The sequence below is a fragment of the Eriocheir sinensis genome, chromosome 43 (assembly GCF_024679095.1).
Source record: "Eriocheir sinensis breed Jianghai 21 chromosome 43, ASM2467909v1, whole genome shotgun sequence".
Taxonomy (NCBI): domain Eukaryota; kingdom Metazoa; phylum Arthropoda; class Malacostraca; order Decapoda; family Varunidae; genus Eriocheir; species Eriocheir sinensis.
Window position 1 is genome coordinate 3,799,919 of NC_066551.1, and position 27,743 is coordinate 3,827,661.

The 27,743-nt window shown below is 43.8% G+C and overlaps 1 protein-coding gene across 1 annotated transcript in view; it reads right to left on the reverse strand.

Moving 5' to 3' along the window:
* Positions 1-25,177, reverse strand: part of LOC126980202 (low-density lipoprotein receptor-like) — a 144,109-nt gene extending 118,932 nt beyond the window's left edge. The window contains exon 1 of the mRNA XM_050829836.1: positions 24,649-25,177. Within this exon, the coding sequence (XP_050685793.1) occupies positions 24,649-24,877 (229 nt within the window). The 5' untranslated portion in view covers positions 24,878-25,177. The remainder of the gene's footprint in view (positions 1-24,648) is intronic.
* Between the last annotated feature and the right edge of the window lie 2,566 nt (positions 25,178-27,743).

The following is a 27,743-nucleotide window of genomic DNA, read 5'->3' on the forward strand; positions in this document are numbered from 1 at the left end:
CCTCAACCGTTCCCCTTCCCTTCCTCTCCCTGTCTCCACCTCCTTCCCTTCCCTTTCCATCTCACAAACCTTTCCTATCCTTTCTTCCTCTCTTCTTGCTTTCCCTTCCCTATCCCTCTCTCCTTAGTCCCTTACTTTCCCGTATTAAAACCTTGCCCTAACTTCCTTTTCCCATCCCTCCTTCTTCGTCTTCCTTCTCCGTTCCTTTCCTTCCCCTTCAGTACCCCTTCCCCATTAGCTTCCTCCTCCCATCCCTCCTTCTTCCTCTTCCTCTCCCTTCCTTCCCACGTCAAAAACCCATCCCATCCTATCTTCCTCACCCCTTCCCCTTCCTTTCCTCTCCCCTTTCCGTCCCACAGCAAAACCCTCTCCGCCCAGTTTTCTTCCCCCCCTTCCATTACCCTTCTCATCTCCCTCCCCTTTCCCACATCAGACCCCCTCTTCCCATCACGGAATCTTCCTCTCCCAGTACCCCTCCCCTTCCCCCCCTAATTCCCCTCTCCCCACACCAATCGTTGAGGCTAGGTATCACATGTTCCTTTTTGGCAATTAAAACGCAGAAGTCAACCACATAAACGCTTTTAAATGACATGTTAATTGATGGAGGAGAAGGACAAGGACGAGGAAGAGGATGGAAGGAGGAAAAAAAGTGAGGAATAGTTTTTTATTGTAACTTAAATGATCCACAACTGTTACGTAAGAGGAGGAGGAGGAGGAAGAAGAGGTCAAGAAGGAGAAGAAAGAGGAGGAGGAAAAGAAGGAGAGAGTCGATTACGAAAAGAAAAGGTGGAAAAGAAAGGGAGGAAAGGAGGAAATGAGAAAAAGAGGGAGAAAGGGAGGATATGATAAAAAGAAAGGGAGGAAAGGAAGAAAAAAAAATATCGTTCTCAGCACAAATGGAAAAGAACCAACACCAAAGTTATGACGTCAATAAAAAAAAATAAAAAAAATAGAGGAGTATTGACATGAAAACACACACACACACACACACACACACACACACACACACAGGTCAATCTAGATCATAAAAATACTTGAGCTGAATGTGAGTTGAATGTTAATATTTATGCAGCCAGAAGGAGGAGGAGGAGGAGGAGGAGGAGGCTGTGGCTAGGAGAGCAGAGCAGCGTTGCCAAGGTCACGAAAACTGGTATTGGAAGAGTACCAAATCTCACTCTCTCTCTCTCTCTCTCTCTCTCTCTCTCTCTCTCTCTCTCTCTCTCTCTCTCTCTCTCTCTCTCTCTCTCTCTCTCTCTCTCTCTCTCTCTCAGTGCCAACATACCAGGCGTTTCCTTACACAAAACACACTAACACACACACACACACACACACACACACACACACACACACACACACACACACACACACACACACACACACACAACCTGAGGTGGGTGACGAGAAAAACCTGATATCTCATTCGTAGTAGTAGTAGTAGTAGTAGTAGTAGTAGTAGTAGTAGCAGTAGTAGTAGTAGTAGTAGTAGTAGTAGTAGTAGTAGTAGTAATAGTAGTAGTAGTAAGGGAGGCAGAAGAAGGATCAATAACACTCAGCATCAAGGAAAGACATCAATAACATTCCTATAGAAAGGTAGACTTTAATTAACCTCTCACGCGAACATCAAGGTAGGGAGGCAGGTAGGTAGGGAGAGGGAGAGGTAGAGAGGTAGAGAGAGGAGAGGAAAAGGAAAAGGGAGGGAGGTGGGCATGTAGGAAGCTAAAGAGGGAGGTAGGGAGGGAGAGGGAGAAAGAGAGAGGGAGGGAGGAGGGGATTAAGGATGAGATGAAAGGTAAAGAGAGTGAAAGGAAAAGAAGGTAAGGAAGGAGGATGATGGAGAAAGGTGTAGCAGACAGGTAATGAAAGAGAGAGAGGGGGAGAGAAGGAGGGGGGTGGAGACAGACAGACAGACAGACAGACAGACAACCAAACAGACAAAGATTGACAGACGCAGAAAAAGAGACAGACAGAGAACCAGACTGACAGACAAATATAAAACCAGACAGAAAAACAGAAAACCAAACAGACAGACAGACATAGATAACAGTAAATCACAAAACACACAAAAACACACACACACACACACACCAAAAACTACATAAGAACAGACTAAACATACGAACAGACAAACAACCAGAAAAAACAAACAGGGATAACCAAAACACACACACACACACACACACACCAAAAACAACATAGAAACACACACACACACACACACACACACACACACACCAAAAACAACATAGAAACACACACACACACACACACACACACACACACACACCAAAAACAACATAGAAACACACACACACACAAAAAAAAAAAAGATGCCCTCCTGAAACCCAGAAACAAGGTGAAGTGGTCGCTATCTATAACTTACCTGTAACTTTTCACTTCCCCAATCACAACGAGGAGGAAGAAGATAAAAAAACAAGGGATAGAGAACACACCGAGACGCCAGCAACAATCTTATCAGTCCGGCTAATTACCACCACACCGATTATACTCAGCAATTGTTCACGTTATCTTAAAGGGGGCACTTAGACACTGATTAAAAGGCAGACTCCCAAATGACCTTCTCACACTTGACGGGAGTTTGATAATTGGGAGATAGGTGAAGATGATGACGATGAAGATGATAAGGAGGAGGAAGAGGAAAGGCTATGGGCTATATTTTAAGACACCATCGCTTCTCACATCAACTATTTCAAAAGGTCAAAGAGGGGATCAATCTTGTTTTCATGAGTGTTTTTTAAGGTTCATGGCACAGAGGAAGGGTCAAACTACCATCAGGGTCATAAAACTACCCCTGGAAAGGCCTACAGCTCCTACGAAACCTTGTCAAATATGTGAACTTGGGCGACGAAATGTTTTAAAATACGATCCTAGACTCACTCTCTTCTACTCTTTCTCCTTCTCTTTCCCGTTTTTCTGCTCTTTCTCCCCTTTGGTAACGGTGTAGTGAGAGGAGAGTAGGGTGATGATAAGGCTAGTGTCACATATTCACAATCATGACTACCGGCGCCGAGGGTTTTGGAAATTTCAAAACACTCGGCGCCTTTCCCGACATCTATCACCCGTCGGCAATAAACCACGACCGTCGGATGTCCGTCTTAACAACGTCTCAACAACTTCGTGGTCTATTTACGATGGTCGCAACAAACGTCTGGCAGCGCGACATTTTTAAAGTCTGGAGACAAGGTCGTGAATGTGTGACACTTGAATAAGAAATGAAAAGAGGAAAAGATGATGAAGAGGAAGAGGAGAAGGAGGAGGAGGAGGACTATATATACACTAAATTCAAAATCCTCTTTCCTCTCTCGCCTTTCTTAGCAGTGAAGTGAGCCAATCAACCTAGGGATTGGAAAGTGAGGGAGAAGAAAGAAAAAAAGGAGGAGGAGGAGGAGGAGGATGTGAATGAGAAGGAGGAACAGAAAGTGCGGGAAAAACTAAATATAGCCTACTCTAAATTTACTTTCCTCCTTCCCTTCTCCCATTTCGTGTTAGCCTACTTAGACGATTACAAAACCACAACTAAACAAGGTAACAGACAAAAAATAAACAAATAAAAAATAAATAAACTCCTTTGTGTGTGAAAAAAACTTAATTCTCTAGTTTTTGTTGCATAAGCTTTTAGGTCACAGGTAAACTTTGGCAAGCGCTCCTCAGTTTAATATCGCAGCTTATCCTCAACCGCCACCACCAGCTGCTGCAGACACACGCCAACAAAAGCTTACTCTTCTAATCTGTGTAAAAGCTTAATTCTCTAGTCTCCGTAAAAGCTTAATTCTCTAGTCTCCGTAAAAGCTTAATTCTCTAGTCTCCGTAAAAGCTTAATTCTCTAGTTTCCGTAAAAGCTTAATTCTCTAGTCTTTTTGTTCTTGTGGATGTCTTTTGAAGTAACACGAAAGCTTATCATCAATGTTTCTTTAGCGTTTCATCGTCAGCTGTTAAATGTTTATACCACAAGTTTGATTTTCACGCTACGATCTATGAAAAAAAAAAAAAAAAAAAAAAATCTATCTATCTATCTATCTATCTATCTATATCTATATCTATATCTATATCTATATCTATATCTATATATATATATATATATATATATATATATATATATATATATATATATATATATATATATATATATATATATATACTTAAGTTCTCTAATTTGTTGTTGTTGTTGTTGTTGTTGTTGTTGTCGTCGTCTTATGAGGTAATACGTAAGCTTTAATTTCTAAGTCCGTGTTGTGTTTATTATTACTTGAAAAAAAAAATCGCACGGCAGGTTACGAGTACTCTCCGATCTATGCAAAAATAAATAAAATAAAATAAAATAAATAAAATAATAAATAATTCCTCTGTTTTTTTTGTTGTGGTAGTTTTATTTAAGTGGCATGAAAGCTTTTTTAATTCCTAAGTTAAATAAAAAAAAATAAACAATAAATAAGTTTCTCTAGATTTTGTTGTGGTATTTTTATTTGAGTGGCACGCAAGCTTTTTATTCCTTAGTTAAAATAAATAAATAAATAAATAAAAAATAAATAAATTTCTCTAGTTTTTTGTTGTGGTAATTTTTTTCAAAGGAGCAGGAACACGCTTTTTTTTATTCTTTAGTTCGTGTTGTGTTTAATCCTCACCCGCTGAATGTTTAAAGCACGCCGCAGGTTACTCTTCGGTCAGAGAGAGAAAAAAAAGAGAGAAATGCTGGTCTCTAATTTTTTGTTCCAACAGCTGTTTGGAGTAACACAAAAAGTTGATTCTTTAGTTAGTTTCATATCTAATCCTTCCTGTGCTAAAATATAATCACACGCAAATGTTTAATCTCCACTGTGTCAAACTTTCACTCTCAGACCTATGCAGTATAGTGTATTTTGGGTGACAGAAATTTTACCCCAAAGTTAGTAATCGTATTGAATTTTCACTCAGTAGAAGTCAGAATAGCACACTACTTCACTCTTTAAACTGCATCAAACCTTTATTTTTTCAAACTTTGCAGTACTATATTTAAGGTGACAAAAATACTTTATATATTCCACTATTAGGTATCGTATTGTATTCTTACTCAGCAAAAATTAAAATAACACACTAGTTCACTCTTTAAACTGCGTCAAACCTTTATCTTCCAAAGTTTGCAGTACTATATTTAAGGTGAAAAAAGGTCTTTATATACTCCACTATTTGGTATCGTGTTGTATTCTCACTCAGCGAAAGTTAAAATGACACACTAGTTCACTCTTTAAACTGCGTCAAACCTTTATCTCCCAAACTTTGCAGTACTATATTTAAGCTGAAAAAAAGGACTTTATATACTCCACAATCTAGTATCGTATTAAATCCTCACTCAGCAACAGTTAAAATCACACACGACAGCTAACCTCAATTTCTGTAAGGGGCTCATTTTTCGTTCTTTTCTTTAGAATATTTTAGGTTTGTCAAAAAAAAATGACTCTACAATCTCGTATCGTATTTCATTTTCATTCAACAAAAGTTAAATCACACATAACAGCTCACTCCAATTTCTGTAAGAGCTTAATTTTCCAATCTTTTCCGCAGCAGATTTTAGATGTCACAAATTTTCCTCCACACACTTCGGTATATCGTATTTAATCCTCACTCGCAAAAGTTAAAATCACACACGAGAGCTGATTCCAATTTCTGATAGGACTTCACTTTCCGTTCTTTTCTGCAGTAGGTTTTCAGTTCGACAGAAAAAAATTACCTCACACAGTTTGGTATGGTATTAAATTCTCACGCAGCAAAAGTTAAAATCACAAAGAGCAGTTCACTCTTTAATCACTTTGTGGAAAACCTTCATTATCGGATCTTTGTTGTAGTGGAGTTTAAGCTTGACAAAACAAAATTACTTGACAATTTGGTCTCGCATTTAATCCCCACTCCGCAAAAGTTTAAATCACACACCAGTTCCTTTTTTTCTGTGTAACGTTCATTTTCAGACCGTTTATGTAGTAGGTTTTAGACGTGACAGAGAAATTTTACCCCAGTGTTAAGTATCGTATTAAATTCTATCGGATAATGAGTTAACCCTTGGATGTGGATTTCCTACAATATGACACCACCAAGCTACAGGAGAGGAACAAAAAGTGGCTGCTACAATTCAGTGAAGAAAAATGTGAGGCCATGCATCTTGGGAGGGGAAATCCAGCATACCAATACCACATGGGAAACACTACACTATCCACCACAGAGGCACAGAAAGACCTGGGAGCATATGTTACCAGGCTACCAGTGAAGGCGAAATCCGTGCCAATCGCAGCGGACGGGTTAAAGTCTATCGTATTTAATTGTATTGGACTAAGAAATCTATGGTAATTATTTTTTTTATTGGAATAGGAGTTAAAATTAGTCATATTTAATGCTATCGGACTTAAAAGGTAAAATCAAACATAAAAGTTCACTCTCCAAAAAGTGTGTTAAGGTTCCATTCTCCGATCTTTGTAGTAGTTTAGTTTAAGTTTGTTGGAGTTAAAGGAAAAGTTGGCACCCTTATTTGACATCGCATTCCATTCTCACTCGGCAAAAGTTGAAATCACACAGAGCAGTTTACTTTCCAGTCTGTATAAAACCCTCATCAAACATACGAGTTCACCCTCCAATATTTGTGTTAAGTTTCATTCTCCGATCTTTGTAGTAGTTCAATTTAAGTTTACTGGTGTTATAAGTAAAGTTGGCACCCTTGTTTGGTATCGCATTCCATTCTCACTCGGCAAAAGTTGAAATCTCCTCCTCCACCTTCTTCTTCTCTTCCTCCTCCTTTGCCTCTTCTCTCTCCTCCTGCTGCTCGTTAAATCCCTAGCGCCACCTCCACTCACACACAGCAGTTTACTTTCCAGTCTGTATCAAACCTTCCTCCGCCGGTCTTCGAAGTATTTTATCTGTAGCTTTTCGACGGAAGAGAAAAAGTTACACCTCAAAGGGTAATTCCCACGCACCAATAGTTATACCAACACAACAACCAACTCTCCGATGTGTCCAAAGCCTTCACTCCCCGATCCTCGCAATGGTTTATTTATATAGCTATTTCGGGCACCATAGAAAAAACTTTACACTCATTCTTTTGTTATAGTTTAATGACGACTTTTTCCCTCACTGAAAGCTATTACAACACAACAGTTTACTTACCGATCTTCGCAATGGTTTATTTATATAGCTATTTCGGGCACCATAGAAAAAACTTTACACTCATTCTTTTGTTATAGTTTAGTGACACGACTTTTTCCCTCACTGAAAGCTATTACAACACAACAGTTTACTTTTCGATACGTGTGAAACTCTTCCTAACACGCCCTTTCCGAGTAGTTTAATTGAAGCCTTTAGGTGCTGCAGAGAAAGTTGGACACCTCTATTAGTCTGATATGGCATTGAATCCTCACTAACCAAACCTATAACCGCACACAACAGTTAACTTTCCGATTTCTTTTTCAGATTTTCGTCGTCGTAGTTAAGTTGATGATTTTTTTGATGCCAGGGAACAAGTTATCTCTCCAGTTTAGTTTCGTATCCCTTTCTATCCTTACACTAACACCCCCAAGCTTCACTATTCACGCTGAAGCTCACTCACTCACCCGCCCACGCTCTAATCTACACGAAAGCTTCAGTCTATAATCTTTCCCGCAGTCTTTTGTTTTTGGCGTCTCGGGAAATCTACTGAAAGCCAGGACGATGCTACTGGAGCGGACGAGTACAAAAAGTGGAATAGCAGGAGAACGAATAAAGATAGGAAGATGCGGATAGTGTGGATAAAGAGCGGATAGACTGACCTGTAAGTGGATAAAAGGATGTGGAGGAGCTATGAGTGGAAAGTGGAGTTATGAGAGGGAAAACTTTGGGACGATGCTATACTGGAACTGACTTAACTTGGGATCCGGGAGCGACAGACAGACACACACACACACACACACACACACACACACACACACACACACACACACACACAGTTAATCTCTCCCGAGGTGGACTTCATTTAAAGGGGATAAGACAAGTGGCAATTCTCTCTCTCTCTCTCTGTGTGTGTGTGTGTGTGTGTGTGTTACTCTCGCTTTCTGTCTTTCTATCTATCTATCTATCTGTCTGTCTGTCTGTCTGTCTATCTTATGTACTTATCTATCTACTTATCTGTCTGTCTGTCTGTTTATGTATGTATGTATGTATGTCAATGTCTGTATGTGTGTATGTGTGTGTCTGTCCGCCTATCTGCCTGTCTGTCTGTCTGTCTGTCTGTCAAGAGAAGGATGTATAGCCAGGCCCTTCAAGTGGCTGTCCAGGAGACGTGATTGGCCAATACTTTCCTCGCGCCGTCAAAGGTCGTCCAATCAGCGCCTTGATCAGCTCGTGACGTCATCAGCTTCAAGGACTCTGATTGGTTGATGGGAAGATTGGCTGCACGTGAAGGCGACAGGTATTATTATCATTATTATTATTATTATTATTGTTATTATTGTTGTTATTGTTATTATTATTTCTTTTATCATCATTACTACTACTACTACTACTACTACTACTACTACTACTACTACTACTACCACTGCTCCTCCTCCTCTTCCTCCTCCTCCTCCTCCTACTACTACTACTACTACTACTACTACAACTACTATTTTCTTTATTGTAGCAAACTTATTTTATTTTTTCGTTAATTTCTTGGATTATTCTAACTTTCTTTTTCTTAATTTTCTTCTCCTCTCCAATTATCATTCTTCCTTTCCATTCTCTTTTATACTCGACTGTAATCTCCTTTCTACTTCCTAAATTTGAACTTATCTTTAGTATTTCTTCTTTATTATCAGTTTGTTTTTTATTCTTATTTCTTTGCCTTTCTTTTGATCTTTTCTCGCTTCATTCATTACTTCATTCTTGTTTTCTGTGACCTTTTCTTCTTTCTTCCCTCTCTCACTCACTCGCTTTCTTCCTCCTCCTCCACTCCGTCTTCTAATCCTACCTGCATATTGTTCGTTCTCAGGTCTCCTCCTCCTCCTCCTCCTCCTCCTCCTCCTCCTCCTCCCAATTACCTGGCCGCGTGTTTGGTTAGCATATAGATGAAAAAGGAAGCCGACCTCACACACTTTAATTCCCCATTTCTGCTCTCTCTCTCTCTCTCTCTCTCTCTCTCTCTCTCTCTCGTGGTACGTTTGGGTTTGTGTGTGTGAGTGAAAGAGAGAAAAAACGATAAAGAATGAGAGAGAGAGAGAGAGAGAGAGAGAGAGAGAGAGAGAGAGAGAGAGAGAGAGAGAGAGAGAGAGAGAGAGAGAGAGAGAGAGAGAGAGAGAGAGAGAGAGAGAGAGTAAAAGTAGCTCTACACATGTTGGTTTTCGTCTTTTTGTGCCTGTCTGTCTGTCTGTCTGTCTATCTATCTGTCTGTCTGTCACTGTACCCTTCAAACGTCCCCTCTCCCTCTCTTTTAATCTCTGTCTGTCTGTCTCTGTACTCCCCTAAGCTCGCCTCCCTTTCTTTTTGTCAATGTCTAGTCTGTCTGTCTGTCTGTCTGCCTCTTGCTATCTGTATATCTGTCTAGCTGTCTGTCTGTCTCTGTAGTCTACCCCTTCTTCCTCCATCCTCCCCCTTTTCCTTCTCTTCTCTTCTTTCTTCTCTTTTTTCTTTTCCTCTCTTTTCTTTCATTTTCATTTTTTAGCTTTTTCTTCTCATTTTCCTGTTTTGTTTTAACCCTCTCTCTAAATATTTTTCTTACTTATTTTTTCTGGTTTTCTTTTCTTTTTCTATCATTTCCTTCCCTTCCTTTCCTTTCCCTTCTTTTCCATTCCCTTTCCTTCCTTTTTCTTCCCTTCCCTTTCTTTCCTTTCCTTTTCGTCTCCTTTCTTTTCAACTCTCTCTCTCTCTCTCTCTCTCTCTCTCTCTCTCTCTCTAAGACGAGCAGGAGCCATTTATCACATCTTTCAGCCTCACTCAAGCGCCCCATTTGCCTCACAATGCCTTGGGGTCACCGCAGGCCACGCCACAAAAGACCGCGGGGATGGGTAAATGAGGGGGAGGGAGGGGAGGGGGAAGGGGGAGGGATAGGAGAAGATAGAGGATTTAGGAATGATAGGGAGGAGAAAGGAGAGATAATAGGGAGAGAGAGAGAGAAGGATAGTACGGAATGGATAGGATAGGGGAAAGAAGGGAGGGAAGGAGAGATGGTTAGAAGGAAAGGAAGAAGGGAGGGAAAGGGAGGGAAGGAGGGAAGAATATAGGAAAGTATGGAGGGAACGGGAAAGGAAGAAAGGGAGAGAAAATTATGAAAAAGAGAGAGAGAAGAGAGAGAGAGAGAGAGAGAGAGAGAGAGAGAGAGAGAGAGAGAGAGAGAGAGAGAGAGAGAGAGAGAGAGAGAGAGAGCGAGAGAGAGAGAGAGAGAGAGAGAGAGAGAGAGAGAGAGAGAGAGAGAGAGAGAGAGAGAGAGAGAGAAGGATAGGAAGATTAGTAAGGAAGGATACAAGGTGGATGGTGGTAGGATAGAGAAGGGAGGGGAACAGAGGGGGAAGGGAGACTAAAAAAAGGGGGAAGGGGGGATAGGGAGAGTAAGAAGAGTAGGAGAAGGGTAGAGATAACATCGTTGCACAGTCTCTCTCTCTCTCTCTCTCTCTCTCTCTCTCTCTCTCTTGAATAACTTGTAATTTTAGTCTATTCATTCCTCCCTCACTCCAATGAGACTATCTGTGTGTGTGTGTGTGTGTGCCTGGGTGGGCTAGTGTAGTGTATAACAATAGACACACACACACACACACACACACACACACACACACACACACAACAAAAAGACCCTCACAATTAGAGTTAAACTTAGCACACACACACACACACACACACACACACACACACACACACACACACACACACCATAATATCACTAAAAAAACAAGACATGAACAAACTTTATAAAAACACAAACTTTTCAAAACACTCCCACACACTTTCTACTCTACCTCATCCTTATGCTCTCCGAATTCCTGATGCAAGAGTCAACCACTATCTGTACTCTTTCATCCCTTTCTGTGGTCAACTCTGCATTAACTTTGTCTGTTTTGTCTCCTTCCTATGACTTGAACGCTTTCTAGAAGGGAGGATCGCCTTTTTTTTTCATTTTACGTGTTTTTTGTATTTATTTAGAAAGCAATTATGTCTATTCTATCTAGTAATCCATTTCCAGTCTATTTAATCAACTTCTATATTCATCTATTATTTATATACGGCCATTTTTGTATATTCAATTTCTTCTTTATTTTTCACTGTATATTATTGCATCTATTATATATTCATTTCTATTATATTTATTTATTTTCTAGGTGGTCATATTAGCTTGGCACGTCAGTTCAAATATTCTCAAATTCTTTCGCCTCACAACACCTATTCCCAAGGGCCACAAAGATTAGTCGGGTTCAAATAAGTATTGTTCACATTCACGGCGCAGAAGCCTGGTCAATCTATCACTGGGGTAATGGTACTGTCAACACCAACACCCACAACAGCCTCTCCGGAAGCCTTACATAATGCGGGTGTGTGAGGCAGGAAATGTTTGAGAATATGGGGGAGAATTATGTCACGAAAATGGTCCAGCCTCGGCTTTCCATTTGAAGGACGAGGAGGCTGTGAGGTGAGGCGTGGGAACATTGACTGAGTGACTGACGGACTGACTGACTGACTTGCTGACTGACTGACTGACTGACTCGCCTCTTTACGCAATGGTCTGAAAACTGCGTAGGTAACTTTGTGGCTCTCCTACCCTCCCTTCCCTGCACACACACACACACACACACACACACACACACACACACACACTAATAAAAATAAAGAGAAGGTAAGGAAGAGTACAGGGAATGAAATACAGGAGAGAGAGAGAGAGAGAGAGAGAGAGAGAGAGAGAGAGAGAGAGAGAGAGAGAGAGAGAGAGAGAGAGAGAGAGAGAGAGAGAGAGAGAGAGAAACACACACAAACAGTATTATCTTAAGAGACTCCCTTCCTCCTCCTCCTCCTCCTCCTCCTCCTCCTCCTCCTCCTCCTCCTCAAGTTTAAGAAGCGTGAAGTAAAAGTTCTGCCTCATTAAAACGTACAATACAGAAAAGAGGAGGAGGAGGAGGAGGAGGAGGAGAAGGAGGAGGAGGAGGATATGAGGTACGAGGAGGAATTCACTTGCTTAAGATTATTAAAGTCGTATACATAACTCTCTCTCTCTCTCTCTCTCTCTCTCTCTCTCTCTCTCTTGCACTATTCCTCCCATTTTTCATATATTCCAAAATTCTGAAAGCACGACAGGATAATAGAAACGATGGTGATAATAATAATAATAATAATAATAATAATAATAATAATAATAATAATAATAATAATAACAACAACACATTTTACAACTTTCTCTTTTATTCTCTTCCTCCTTACCATTCTTATTAATTTCCTCCTCCTCCACCTCCTTCTCCTCCCCTCATCTATCACTCCTGTCAATACTATCTACTCTTTATCGGCTTATCTATCTATCTATCTATCTCCATCAATCAACTATTTATTTTTCTCCTTCCTATTTCTTCTATCATTCTATATATCCAGCTTCCTTTATCAACAATTCCTTTTTCCTCCTTCCATTCTTTCCTCCTCCTCTTCCTCTTCCTTTCCCTTCTCTTTCCCATCAACACGTTCCGCCCTGAACCATATTAGGGAAGCCTTTCGTGTGTGTGTGTGTGTGTGTGTGTGTGTGTGTGTGTGTGTGTGTGTGTGTGTGTGTGTGTGTGTGTGTTCCCTTTATCCCGTTTCCTTTTGGCCGTCTCTGATATTCGTATTATATTTTTCTTTTCTTTTTTTCTATTTTTTTCTTTTTCTTACTTTTATTTTGCTACTTTCTGTTTTATGGCTTTTTGGTTTTCTTCATTTTTTTGTGTTATTTATTTCCGTTCTTTTTTTATTTCTTTCATTTTCTGCTTTCTTCTCCTTTCCTCCTCCTCCTCCTCCTTCTTTCGCGTCCTCTCCACTTCATCTTCATTTTCCTCCACACCTTTTCCTCCTCCTCCTCCTCCTCCTCCTCCTCCCTCTCATTCATTCCCGGTATTGTTATGAACGGCAGGAAGAGGGGGAGAGGGGAGCAGGAGGAGAAGGAGGAGGAAGAGGAAGAAGATTTAGTGTAAGGCTCAGAGGGAGGTTCGTGAAGAAGCGGAAGGAACGAAGAAGAAGAAGAAGAAGAAGAAGAAGAAGAAGAAGAGGAGGAGGAGGAGGAGGAGGAGGAGGAGGAGGAGGAGGTAAAGGAGAAGAAGGAAGGAGGCAGAAGTGAGAAATATGGAGGCCGAGGGAATGAAGGAGGAGGAGGAGGAGGAGGAGAAGGAGGAATACATAGGAGGAGGAAGAAATAGTGAAGGATAACGAAGGATCTGGGACAAGAAAGAAAATGAGAGGAGGAGGAAGAGGAGGATGGGGAGGAGGAGGAGGAGGAGGAGGAGGAGGAGGAGGAGGAGGAAGTTATAGAAGAGGATAAAATGGAGAGAGGAGATGAAAACGGAGGAAAAGAATTAACAAAAGAAGAGAAGAAGATGCAGAAGGAAAGATGGAGAGGAAACGGACGTGGAAGAAGAAGAAAAGGAGGAGGAGGAGGAGGAGTTTGAGAATAAAAGGAATAATAGAGAGAAATAGAGAAAGAGAGAACGAGGAGGAGGGAGTTGTATGGAGATAAAAGAAAGAGAAAAGAAGAAGGGGAAGGAGGGAGAAAGAGGGCGAGGTATGAAGGGAATGGTAAGGAGAGAGGGGAGGAAAGAGGAGGGGAGAAAAGGAAGTGGGAGAGGGTACGGTATGACTCCCCTCCCCTCCTTTCCTCCCCACTCCCATCTCCCCTCCTCCCCAGTTCCCTTTAAACACCTTCCTCTTTTAGCTTAAGACTCGCTTGCAATTTCATTTCAACACAGAGCTTCGCCTTATGTGTGAGGGGGGAGGGGAGGGGGGGGGAAGGAGGAGGGAAGGGGAGTGGGGAGATAAGGAGGGGGAGAGGGGGCGGCCTGACACACCCACCCACACACACACACACACACACACACACAGACACACACAGACACACACACATCTACACAACACTTAGAAACACACGAAGTTAAACAAAGACAAATACAACTCAAGGAATGAAGTAACTCCCTTTCCCAGGACGGAGGAAAGGAACAGAGAGAGAGAGAGAGAGAGAGAGAGAGAGAGAGAGAGAGAGAGAGAGAGAGAGAGAGAGAGAGAGAGAGAGAGAGAGAGAGAGAGAGAGAGAGAATGAAGATAGGGCAAGAAAGGAGGAAGAAGGAAAGGAAAGAGGGGTAGAAGGGAGAAAGAAATGGAAGAGGGAGAAGAGAGGGAAAAAAGGAAGGTATAAGAGAATGAGAGAAACGAAAGAACGAAGAAAGGAAGGAGGGAAGGAGGGAGGGAGGGGGAGGAGAGGAGAAAGGAGGCAGAAGGAAGAGAGAAAGAGAAGGAAGGAGAGAGGGAGGGAGGGGGAGGAAGAAGAGGAAAACGTTTTAAATGGAAGAGGAAAGGAAGGGCGGGAAGGAACAGGAAGGGACGGGGAACGGAGATGGCGGGGGGGGGGGGGCCCAGATACTGCGTCTGTTTATACCACGAGAGAGAGAGAGAGAGAGAGAGAGAGAGAGAGAGAGAGAGAGAGAGAGAGAGAGAGAGAGAGAGAGAGAGAGAGAGAGAGAGAGAGAGAGAGAGTGTGAGAATGCTGCGGAACCTAAGTCTAAATCTACCCTCAAGTTTGTTTACCTATGTCTATTCTATGTTCTTTTATCTACCGGAATTTACCAACAAAATATAAACTCCCATTAAGTAGAAGCATGAGAATTGTAATGGTTCCTTGTCACGTCCATCCCAGACTAAACTATTTTTCTGTCTTTTTATATATATGTAAGGAGGTACAACAATAGCCAACAACACCAACAACAACAACAAAAAAAAAAAAAACACTAATAGTCGTAAATGTTCCTCCTTTCAAGATTATTTTTTTAAGGCAGACTTCTCAAGGGGCACAAAAAAAAAAAAAAAAAAAAAAAAGCCCTCTGTGTTTGGTGACGAGGATGTAGTAGTAGTAGTAGTAGTAGTAGTAGTAGTAGTAGTAGTGGCATCGTTTTTCTTATGCTTATTACTATCACAATTATTATTATTAGCCACCCAACTTCGAACGTTCTAAACTCATACAGAAACAACATCTCTACGCCAGCCTCTATGACGACGAAGCTTCCTATCCACACACACTGAGTAGCGGGAGGGAGAGGGAGAGAGGGAGGAGTCGAGGTGTGAACGTTTCGCCTCCAAACTCCACCGAACGTTCAAGCTGTTGTGATATTCAGGGTTCATAGGGGTTACCGGACGTCATCGCGCGGGACTTTCCCAATCAGAGTAAAGGTTAACGTGATAAAGTCTGGTTCAGGGTAAAGGTTAGGGTAGAACAGCCGCTTCCAGAGTATATGTATGGTAATTAGATAGAAAAATGATTGAAGAAAAGAAGAAAAGTGCAGAAAAGTAAATGCAGAAGAAAAGTGAAACATTCTCTTCCACAGTAAAGGTTAACGTAGACAATTCGCATCCAAAGAAAAAGTAGTGTTTATATGAGTAACTGAGGAGACAGATGAATGATTAAAGGAAGAGAGGAAAAATAAATGTAAATAAATAGAAATAGGTGAAAATAGTAAAAGTTAACGTAGTCCAGAGTAAAGGTAACGTAGTAAATGAGGAAACAGATAGAAAGATGAATTAATAAAGGAGGAAAGGGAAAATACACAGACAAAATAATGAATGGAAATAAAATAAAAATATAGAAAACAATGAATGAATACTGAATAAATAAAGGAATATCAATCTATCCATCCACACATACATGAAATAGATACAATACAGTACAAATAAATAACATAAACCAATGACGTACAAAATAGAACACACATACACACATACATAGAGACAAACAAACACATACATATTACATTGCATACACACTTACATACACACGCACACATCACATTAAATACGCACAAACAAACATATAAACACACACATATTAATTACATTACATATATACATACACAAACAAACACACGCACATACATATTCATTCCTATTACGTATGAAAAAAGAACCCCCCCCCGCCCCACACACACACGAGACCACAACACCATATAGTGACATAGTGTTAATGAAAGGGGGGAGAGGGGGGAGGATAGGGGGGGAGTGGTGGTGGTGGTGGTGGTGGCGGCGGCAGGAAAATACACAAAAAAAAGGGGAACTGTTGTTTTTATTTCGGTGTTTTGAAATTTAGCAGCCAATTGTAATGACGTATTGCTGTTGTTGTTGTTGTTGATGTTGTTGATGATGGTGGTGGTGGTGGTGATAGTGTTGTTAGTGTTGTTGTTGTTGTTGTTGTTGTTGTTATTATTTTTTTTGTTAGCATTATCATCATCATTGTTGTGGTTGTTGTTGTTGTTGTTGTTGTTGCTGTTGTTATTCTCGATGTTAATTAATACCTTTTTTTCTGTTCAAGTGTTGCCATTGTTAAAGCATTTCTTGTTGTTGTTGCTGTTGTTTTTCTCATGTTAATATTACTGTTGTTTTTGTAAGTATTATAAATTTATCACTATCACTGTTGTTGTTGTTGTTGTTGTTGTTGCTTATCATTATTATTTTTGTTGTTTTTTGTTAGCAATATTATCATAACTGTTGTTGTTGTTGTTGTTAATATCGATGTTAATTGATATATACCTTTTTTTCTGTTCTAGTGTTGCCATTTTTAAAGCATTTCTTGTTGTTGTTGTTGTTTTTCTCATGTTAATATTACTGTTGTTTTTGTAAGTATTATAAATTTATCACTATCACTGTTGTTGTTGTTGTTGTTTTTCTCATGTTAATATTACTGTTGTTTTTGTAAGTATTATAAATTCATCACTATCACTCTTGTTGTTGTTGTTGTTGTTGTTGTCGTGGTTAATCAATACCTTTCCAGTCCTAGTGTTGCCATTTTCAAAGCATCGTGACCCTCCCTACACCCCCCCCCCCCCCATAAAATAAAGAATGAAAACCTATATAAATAAAAAGTCGGTCTGAACACAATGGCATGGCGTATATATAATCTGGCGTACGAGGTTGCGTCAGGTTGGTTGGTGGGGGGGGGTGGGGGGGAGGGGGGGGGCGTGTGCAACCGTTCCCTGGCCCATAAACCTATCAGTCCCTTTAATAACTGCCTCACTTATTAATACATTGCCCCCTTTTTTTTTTACCTCCACTATCGACCAAAATAGCCCCTTTTACCCCACCACCTCTCTCTCTCTCTCTCTCTCTCCGTCTCCCTTTCTCTCTCTCCCCCTCTCCCTTTTTCTCTCTCCCACACACACACACGTTCTCATCAAATTTTCCACTAAAGTAAGTTACATTCTGTCTAAATATCCCTCTGTTTAGGTATCTCTGCCCTTCCCCCTTCTCCTGCCCCTTTGTGTTGGTGGAATGGGTGGGATGGAAGGAAGGGTGGAAGGGTATGGAAGAGGTGGAGGGAAGGTGAGAGGCAGGAGGGAGGGAGTGATGGATGAGGGTGATAGTGGTGGAGGAGGCGTGGAGGAGGAGGAGGAGGAGGAGGAGGAGTGGTGGAAGGATGAGAGAGAGAGGAGGAGGATGGAGGGTTGCTATGGAGGAGGAGGAGGAGGAGGAGGAGGAGTGGAAGGATGAGAGAGAGAGGAGGAGGATGGAGGGTTGCTATGGAGGAGGAGGAGGAGGAGGAGGAGGAGGAGGAGGAGGAGGAGGAGGAGGAGGAGGAGGAGGAGGAGTTTTGGTCTTCAATCAAGTCGTTTAATCTATTTTGGTCTATTTTTTTTATAAAAAAAAAAAAAAAAAAAAAAAGCTAAACAATTCAAGGTAATCCAGTTGCCTTGAATACCAATACTCTCTCTCTCTCTCTCTCTCTCTCTCTCTCTCTCTCTCTCTCTCTCTCTCTCTCTCTCGTGCTAAGCCTGACGCATAACACAAAAGCATTTTTCAGAAAGGGTCGAGGAAGGGGAGGGGAGGAGGGAGGGAAGGGGAAGGGAGGAGGGAAGGGAAGAGGGAAGGGGAGGGAAGGAAGGGGGCAAACTCAAGCAAACGAAGGCAATGGTCGATTTTCCCTCCCCTTCCTCCCATCATTTACGACCCATCATTTTTCGGCGCCTTTCCCTGGTTGCTAATGGCCCTGAAGGAAGGTAATGGTCGAGGGGGAGGAGGAGGAGGAGGAGGAGGAGGAGGAGGAGGAGGAGGAGGAGGAGGAGGAAGAAGCTGATAAAATGGATGGAAGGAAAACAGGAGTGTGGATAAGAATAAGTGGATGGCAGATAGAAGACGATGGTGGTGGACTCGAAGTGGAAGGCTAAGAGTAAAGTGGAGTCATGTCAGATGGTTACGAAGAGGAGGTGGAGGAGGAGGCAGAAGCTGATAAAATGGTAGGAAAACAAGAATGTGGATGATATGAATAAGTGGATGGTAGATGACGATAATAGTGGATTAGAAGTGGAAGACGGAGTGTATAGTGGTGGAGTCGTCACTGGTTAGGAGGAGGACGAGGAGGAAGAGGAGGAGGCTTGTAGGAATGATGATAAGGAGAAAGTGGATAAGAGTAACTGAATGGTGGATGACAAAGGCAGTGGACTAAAGTGGAAGCCTGGGTGGTATGTGGTATGTATGTATGTATGTATGGTAGCCTATGTATCGTGTATGGTAGTGTATGGTAGTCAAGTCACTAGTAGGGGTGGTATGGTGCAAGTGGAGATGTGGAGTGTAGTTGGAGAGTGAGGGAACGGAGGTGGGGAGGTGGAGAAGGAATGTGGAGAAGGATAGGGGCAAAAGGACTCGTTATAAAGAGATGGTGGTGGAGAGAGAGAGAGAGAGAGAGAGAGAGAGAGAGAGAGAGAGAGAGAGAGAGAGAGAGAGAGAGAGAGAGAGAGAGAGAGAGAGAGAGAGAGAGAGAGAGAGAGAGAGAGAGAGAGAGAGAGAGAGAGAGTTGGGTGGGGTGGAGATTGAGATACAGATAGCTAGGGGTTGAAGGACATGAGTCGGGGTTGGTTACGAGGAATACTTGTAGGAATGGAAAGAAGAAGGAACTATACGACAAGAAAGGAATTGAAAATGTGATTAAATGGAAAGACGGATTGGGGAAAGGGAAGGGCGAAGGCTGAAATAGTAAAGGTAGGTTGAAAAACAAGATTAGGGATTACTTAGAAAGGGAAAACTTGTTGGATTGAAGGTGAAGATAGGAATTGTAAGGCAAGAATGGGCAGTGAGAAGGGAAATTAGGTGGGGAAAGAGACTTGGAGTGGAGAATGAGGTACCGTAGACAGAGGTTAGTTAGCAATGGGAACTTAAGGAAATGGAGGTATTAAGAGAAGGTTTGTGTAGGGAATATGTGGCAAGGACGGGCATTGAATAGGGTGGACTGAATGGAGAGAGATAGGGGAAGAGGTTTTGGGTCAAGAACATTTGGTTTGAAGACTCTTAAAGGGATGAACGCCGATTAAGGAACTACAGTTGGGATTAAGGACAAGAATAAGAGCTGGCGTTTAGTCCTTCATGCTGGTAAGAGTTCCTGGGTTATTGAGAGTCTTACAAGGCACTGCACATACTAGTAGAGGCCAAGGAAACATGTGATACGATGCAGAGGGAAAGAAAGAAGGAAAATATTGAGAGAAATGCGAGGTGTTTCATCCACAGAGCTCTGTATGAAAGACTAACAAGGCTCTGCGCATGCTAGTAGAGGCCCAGGATACTTACAAAGGGGAAGAAACAAGGAAAAGCGACAGAACTCTGGCAAGAAGTGTAACCAACTCCACAAGAAACCTTAAATATGAACGCACTCAAGGTAGGGAGGCTGACACATATAACATAACATTCAAAACAACATTCATAACAAGCTCACTAGTGATATAACAACACAAGAGAGGGAGGATGGCAGGCGTATAACTTTCACAACAAATATATCAAGATTCATTACAGCATTCATAACAACATTCATATCATTCATAACAGCTTCCAAAACTTCATATCAACATCCATAACAAGCTTACAAGAGGTGACACAACAAGGGTATAGCTTAGAAAACAGGCCAGTGAAGTAATTGAGGACAGGAGGAGGAGGAGGAGGAGGAGGAGGAGGAGGAGGAGGAGAAGCATACGAAAGCTGATGTCACGCCTACCTACCGAAGATGCCTGCCAAAACACTCCATCCCATCCCTTCCCTGTCCCTTCCTTCACCTCTATCAGCCAAGAGAGAGAGAGAGAGAGAGAGAGAGAGAGAGAGAGAGAGACGGCCATATGACAGACCCTCTCCCATTCCATTTATTGCCCGGGTTACCTCATCGGGTTTGATCACAGGTAAATGGGATCTGGAGGACAGGTAAGGGGTAGGGGGGTGAGGGTGAGGGGGGGGAGGTCTCCTGTCTACACCTGGCTCACCTGATTGGCACACCTGAAGGGCAGCCGGTGACACGTGAACCTGACCGGAGTAACCTAGAACGCGTGTGTGTGCGTGTGTGTGTGTGTGTGTGTGTGTGTGTGTGTGTGTGTGTGTGTGTGTGTGTGTGTGTGTGTGTGTGTGCAAGAGAGAGAGAGAGATAAAAACAGTGAAAGAGATAGTGTTAGGTGGTTACATCATTATTATCACAAGCAGGCGAGAGTGAAATCATAGAAAGCAAAATCATAACAAAATAAGATCATTGTGGACTTTTGTTGTTGTTGTCGTTGTTTATATTTATTGCCCTTGAGCTGTCTTCCTTACTGTAAAGAAAATCATCACACATTATATTACGTTAAGTCAAACACCCAACTCAAAAGCCTAAACATAATTCAAACTACAGACAAAAGGATCACTAACTCTAACTAACATCCAACTCAAAAGCCTGAACATAACTCAAACTACAGACAAAAGGATCACTAACTCTAACTAACTAACCCTTCACTTAACTCACTAATCACTACCACCAAGGATGAGCTAAGAGAGAGGGAGAGAGGGTGGGCGAGGGACAGAGAGAGAGAGGGAGGCTAAATGAAGACTGGGGAAGACTATCACAGAAGGGGGCTGCTGCTGGTGGCTGTCTGATATACGGCGCGGCTATCAACAACAGAACAACAATGGAGGCTTTGGGTATGCAACAGGAGTGAGTAACTGTGGTAGTGGAGGTGGTAGTGGAGGTGGTAGTGGTGGTGGTGATGCATGCCAGAGCTGGGTTGTGACAATGCATTACGTGGGTGATTGGTGAGGAAGAGAGAGAGAGAGAGAGAGAGAGAGAGAGAGAGAGAGAGAGAGAGAGAGAGAGAGAGAGAGAGAGAGAGAGAGAGAGAGAGAGAGAGAGAGAGAGAGAGATGGGGAGAGAGATAGGGTGGGAGAGAGCGAGGGCGGGAGCAGAGGCAGAAGAGGCAAGGGAGGAGGATTCTTGGCGCCACAAACACACACACACACACAGAGCAGCCTCTTATGTCATAGGTTTGCATTCTTCCCCACTAAAAACACGAATTATAGCTCCCACACAACACCCACCACCATCACTGCAGAGAAAACAACTTTGTAATCTATATACTCTTCATACACTTAAGATAATCACTTAACTAAATCAAACATCGACCAATACAAACACGAACACACCAGCACATATGGACGAGTGTTAGTCTGAACGTGTCACTGATTTCTATGTCACTGTAACGCCACCTTCACCGTCGTCTGCTGCATAGAGTCGAGAGGGACACCCACACCCACACACACCGGCAACACCACACAGCCAAACAACACACACGCAGCCCTCAGGAGACCGCCAGCACGGGTAACTCAACGAAACAGGCGCCAGCGTGTCTCGGGGTTAGGCGTCATGTGTGTGCTGTCTTGTGATACTCAACCATGCAACAAGAACCAGCATGTACTAACTCCGGGTTTCAAGAACGAGGACAAGGGTGAGGGCATAGACTCGAGTGGCAAGTTAGAACAATACCAGTGTCTCGGGGTTTAGCATGGGGTTGAGTATGTGTACGTTGTCTCTTGAAACATAACCTTTGTAACCAGACTTTCCCTCATTCACTGTCCGAGGTTCAAGGACGAGCACGAGGCCATAGACGAGAGACATCAAAAGAAAACAGTGCAGTCAGTGTTTCATGGTGTTGGTATGTTGTCAGGTTACACTCACAACCTTGCTAACGAGACACACCCTCATGCACTTCTCTCAGGTTCAAGGACGAGGGCGATGACATAGAGGAGAGTGGTAACTTAGCAAAACGGTGCAATTAGTGTTTCATGAAGGGTGTTTGTGTGTGCCATCTCGTGAAAGGTGTTTGCGTGTTTTTTTCTCTCTCAGTCAACCTTCATGACGAGAAACCCTCATGCACTGGGTTCAAGGACGAGGGTATCGACATAGACAATGAGGATAACTAAAACAAAAACGGGGCCAAGTGTTTCATGAGAGGCTTTTGTGTTGTTGTCTATGGAAACACACAACCTTAGTAACGAGACTCCTTCATTCACTGGGTTCAAGGACGAGGGTATTGACACAGACAGAGAGGAGTAACTATAACAAAACGGCGCTAATAGTGTTTCATAAGAGGCTTTTGTGTTGTCTACGGAAACACAACCTTAGTAACGAGACTCTTACATTCACTGTTTTCAAGGACGAGGACGAGGACATTGACATAGACGGAGAGGAGTAACTATAACAAAAACGGGGCCAAGTGTTTCATGAGAGGCTTTTGTGTTGTCTACGGAAACACAACCTTAGTAACGAGACGCTCCTTCATTCACTGTTTTCAAGGACGAGGACGAGGACATCGACACAGACAGAGAGGAGTAACTAAAATAAAAAACGGGGCCAAGTGTTTCATGAGAGGTTTTTGTGTGTTGTCTCCCGAACACGCAACCACTGTACCGATCCTCTCCCTCCCTCTCCCTCTCCCTCTCCTCAGGTTGAAGGACGAACACAAACGCGAAAATGAGGACAGGTGGAGGAGGAGGAGAAGGACGAGGAGGAGGAGGAGGAAGAGTGGTAACAGTTTCTTGGGGTTAGGCACGTGAGAGCCTTGCCATTGAGTCAGCCTTGGTAACGGAACACACCATCAGTTATCCCAAGAGTATTTGAAGGACGAGGACGAGAATGCGGGTAAGGACGAAGGTGGGGAGAGCTCCTACTATCCTACAATGCACGACTCTACACCATGGTATAGCCCACTAATTGTCACTGGATGAGGATATGGAGGAGAGCCTAGTTACAACGCTACACTTCACTAGTTATTGTAGACGAGCAAAACACACGATAAGGGTGTAGAATAGGTGTGGGAGGGTTTTCAAGGGGACACTGAACACTTGCATATCATAACGGTACACGCCCTAATGTTATATAGGCTAAAGGGAGAGTAAAATGACGAGGCAGAGGGCGTGAATGAGGGTGAGGAAGAAGGTATTGAAAAGCCAACAGGGGAACGCTACACTTGTATCCCTAATAACGGTACACTCCCTTAGCTGTCACAGTTATCACGGTACACACCCTTAGTTCTAACAGGGACCGATAGACGAGTGAAAGGGGCACGGCCAAGGGCGAGTATAAGAATAGAGATTGAGTGTGGGAGGGTCGTCAAGGGAACACTGCACTAGCATCCCACATAACGGTACACTCCCTTAGCTGTCACATGGGCAATGGAAGTTGAGGACGAGGACGAGGGTGAGGATAGGAATTTTAAAAGGGGCGTAAAGGGAACACAACACTGGGACCCTTCTTTACATAACGGTGCCCCTTCAACTGTCAGAAACGAGGGATGACGCTGACGAGTTAAGGGACGAGGAAAGGAAAGGGAACACTCACGCCCTTTGCTATAAAACGGTACACTTGTTTAGCTGTGGATGACGAGGACGAGGACGAGAAAGGGAACACTCACGCCCTATACTATATAACCGTACACTTCTTTAGCTGTGGATGACGAGGACGAGGAGGAGAAAGGGAACACTCACGCCCTTTGCTATAAAACGGTACACTTCTTTAGCTGTGGATGACGAGGACGAGGACGAGAAAGGGAACACTCACGCCCTTTACTATAAAACGGTACACTTGTTTAGCTGTGGATGACGAGGACGAGGAAGAGAAAGGGAACACTCACGCCCTTTGCTATAAAACGGTACACTTGTTTAGCTGTGGATGACGAGGACGAGGAAGAGAAAGGGAACACTCACGCCCTTTGCTATAAAACGGTACACTTCTTTAGCTGTGGATGACGAGGACGAGGAAGAGAAAGGGAACACTCACGCCCTTTGCTATAAAACGGTACACTTCTTTAGCTGTGGATGACGAGGACGAGAAAGGGAACACTCACGCCCTTTGCTATAAAACGGTACACTTCTTTAGCTGTGGATGACGAGGACGAGGAAGAGAAAGGGAACACTCACGCCCTATTCTATATAACCGTACACTTCTTTAGCTGTGGATGACGAGGACGAAAGGGAACACTCACGCCCTTTGCTATACAACCGTTCTTCAGCTGTGGATGACGAGGACGAGGAAGAGAAAGGGAACACTCACGCCCTATGCTATACAACCGTTCTTCAGCTGTGGATGACGATGACGGGAAAATTGACATGCACACCCTTTACTAAATAACGGTACTCCCACAGCTGTCACACGCGAAGGATGACGACGACTGAAGTGATGACGACTACACTCACCTGGGCAAATTTCTGGGTCCTCGTCGCTGCCGTCATCACAGTCCTTGGTGCCATCACATTTCCAGAACTCCGGAATGCACTTTTCTTCGTCGGGACTGGCGCAGGCGAAGTCGGTAATGGAGCATCTGCTGGCCCTCGGCTCCTGACCCTGCGCCGCCGCCCAGGCCACCAAGCACGTGGTCACGAACACTGTCCTCCACCCCCACATCGCTAGCCCGGCCACCACCATCCACCAACACCCCGGAACAGACGGGTAACAATCGGGTAACACCTCAGGCCTCGGTAAAATCCCTCGTGTGTGTGTGTGTGTGTGTGTGTTGGTGTTGTAGGGTCAAAGTATTATACCGTATGTCTGGGGTTTCCGTATACGGTATTTCACTTCGTGGGGATGTACTACGGGAATAACACGCCTTATGAGGTTGGTTTGACACTGGAAGCTGAGGGATCAAGCGGCCTCCGAAGGGGAACCACTCACAAACCACAGAGACCGCGGCACACGCACCCTCTTTCCCGGCTCCAATGTGACTAAACCCGCCAACGTCGAACTCCCGCTAGCAAGAGCGTTTCCCAGGAACTGCCAGATACCGCGAGAGACCCAACACGGGGCACACCTTTATATTTTTGTACCGGGGCGAGAGGCGGAGGGCTACCGGGCTACCATATCATCCTCCTGACGTGTGTAGCCTGTATACCTGCGGCTAATTCGATGCACCTCGCGTGATAGCCAAGAAAGAGCGTCCGCGGTGCGCATTTGGCCGTTCGGGGATGTTACGAGACGCAGTGGTGAAAAATCTTTAGTTTCCCCTGATCGGCAGCGGTTCTGTAAGGTGTGATGGAGCTTACCTGCGACGGCTCCCTAAATCAGAGCCTTTGAATCAATAAAGTAGCCGCGATGGGTGAGCAGTCTCCCTCGATGACTGTTATTTCTGACCACTCACCCTCCCGTATCCATATATCAAGCCAGTATAGCAAAAACGGAGCTCACTAAAATACCTGAACCTTAGAATCAATACGAACAATACGCGGAGTCTCTATTTAGTTCACCGTGATATCTTTGTTTATAAGGATGCGGTATTTCCTCTCCTCTTTCCCTAATGCGACTCAGCAGCCCACAAGTTTCCCCCATTCTTGGCAGCCTGAAGTCCTATGAAGCTGCTCGCCAAGATAACGAGTGACAAGGTGCTCGGAGTGGCGTGAGGTCTGCAGCCCCGCCCACTCTCTCTCTCTCTCTCTCTCTCAACACCTAACACCTGCTTCCCTTTCGGCCTATCGCTCGGAAATTAGAATACAATGATTTCCGGATCTTTCAGACGCTAATGCTATTTCTGATGTGGGTTTCTACTGTCTGTTTTTGTTATTATTATTGTTGTTTGTTTGTTTATTCATATATTCTGGAACGATGACTGTCTCGCCGGCTGTAAAGGGCTGAGAAGTGTGTTCGTCCGTCCGTGTGTGTGTGTGTGTGTGTGTGTGTGTATAGAGTAGAGAGGAGAAAAATGTTCCTGATTCTTTTTGTGCTCGGATGATCCTCTGGTCCGTTGGGGGGAGGGGAAGGAGGAAGGGGAAGGGGGGAGTGCAGGTATAGAGGAAGGAAGGGGGTTGATTCACGGTCGGGGTTTACTGTCTAGAGGTTCAGGTAGTCTTTGGTGTTCCCACGGCGGCGACGGGAGTTTTTTTCTCTTTTTGATGTTATTTTTTTTGTATCACGTGACAGGTAAAGAAATGAAGACGCTCTGTTGTCCATTCTATGTAGCAAATTGACAGCGAGGAACAGAACAAGAGGAAGAGGAACAGAAGAAGAGGAACAGGAGAAACAGAACAAGATTAACAGGAGAAAAAGGAGGAAGAGGAAGGAGAAACAGGAGTAAGGGGAGGAACAAGAGGAACAGGATGAAGAGGAACAAGAAAAAGAGAAATAGAAGAAGGAGAAAAGGAGGACCAGAGGAAACAAAAGGAAGGAGGAAGAGGAACAGAAGAGGAACAAGAGGAAGAGGAGAAAGAATTCGGTAAAGTTCTCGTTCGATGACTACAAAAGAACGCTACCCAATAAAGAGAGAGAGAGAGAGAGAGAGAGAGAGAGAGAGAGAGAGAGAGAGAGAGAGAGAGCATGTAAAGTCACTCAGGTGTAAAAAAAACAACAAAAAACTCGCATCTTATAAGAAAAAAACACAAAAAAGAAAGAAGAAAACAAGAACAAGGGCGGTGTTTGTCCGGCGTTCATCTCGTGTTTACCTTTAATCTTGCTTTCACTCTCACTTTCCTCTCCCTGGCCGTGATCGCTGGCTGATAACTGGATGTGGTGGTGGTGGTGGTTCGGTTCGCCTCACCACCACCACCACAACACACAGCCTTGCCAGATCGATCAGGGCCAGCCTAGCGCCGTGTCAGGTGGAGTATGGACGCTTCCTTGCCTACCCTGGGACCACACGACGCCCCGGGGCCTGCCATCTGCACCACTAACCACAGGGGGGTGAAATTACCTACGGACCGCAGCCCTGGAACCTCCGGCCTGAGACTACAGCAAGAGGAGCATTTCAAACTTTTTTCCCCATTGCACCTGAGGAGTGTCGAGGGGAATTTCGCACACCGTTGCCAGCTTGTCGTACTCGGATCATCGTATTTAACCAGGTTCTGACGCTGAACAATTACCAAACGACACCAGAAATCAACGACTTTAACGATAACTATAAATGAGTCTCGGTATTGCGGTGCCGGAGACGGGTTTTGGGTTGGAAATCGGTGAATATTAGAGGATGAATAAGACGATCTGGCACCTTTGATTCCGCCCGTGCTGGCAACTGTGCGCCGCTGAGCCAATCCGCGGCGGAGGTTGTGGCCCGATGGTGACGTCACGAGTATGGTGTCACACGAGCACTATCGCCGAAGAGGGGGAGCGTGGCAGGCGCGCGTCGCTCCCACACTCACAGCACACCGTCGCCACGCTCCACTCACGCCCGCGACCCGTTAGCCTCCCTCAGCGGCGGGCGTGGTCGGACGGCGGGCGGCAGTCCTCGAGCGGAAGACCCGATGACGCCGCCCAAGAATGCATATTGATCCGAGGGTGAAGGGAAGGAAGGAAGAGGCTGTGGGTGGGT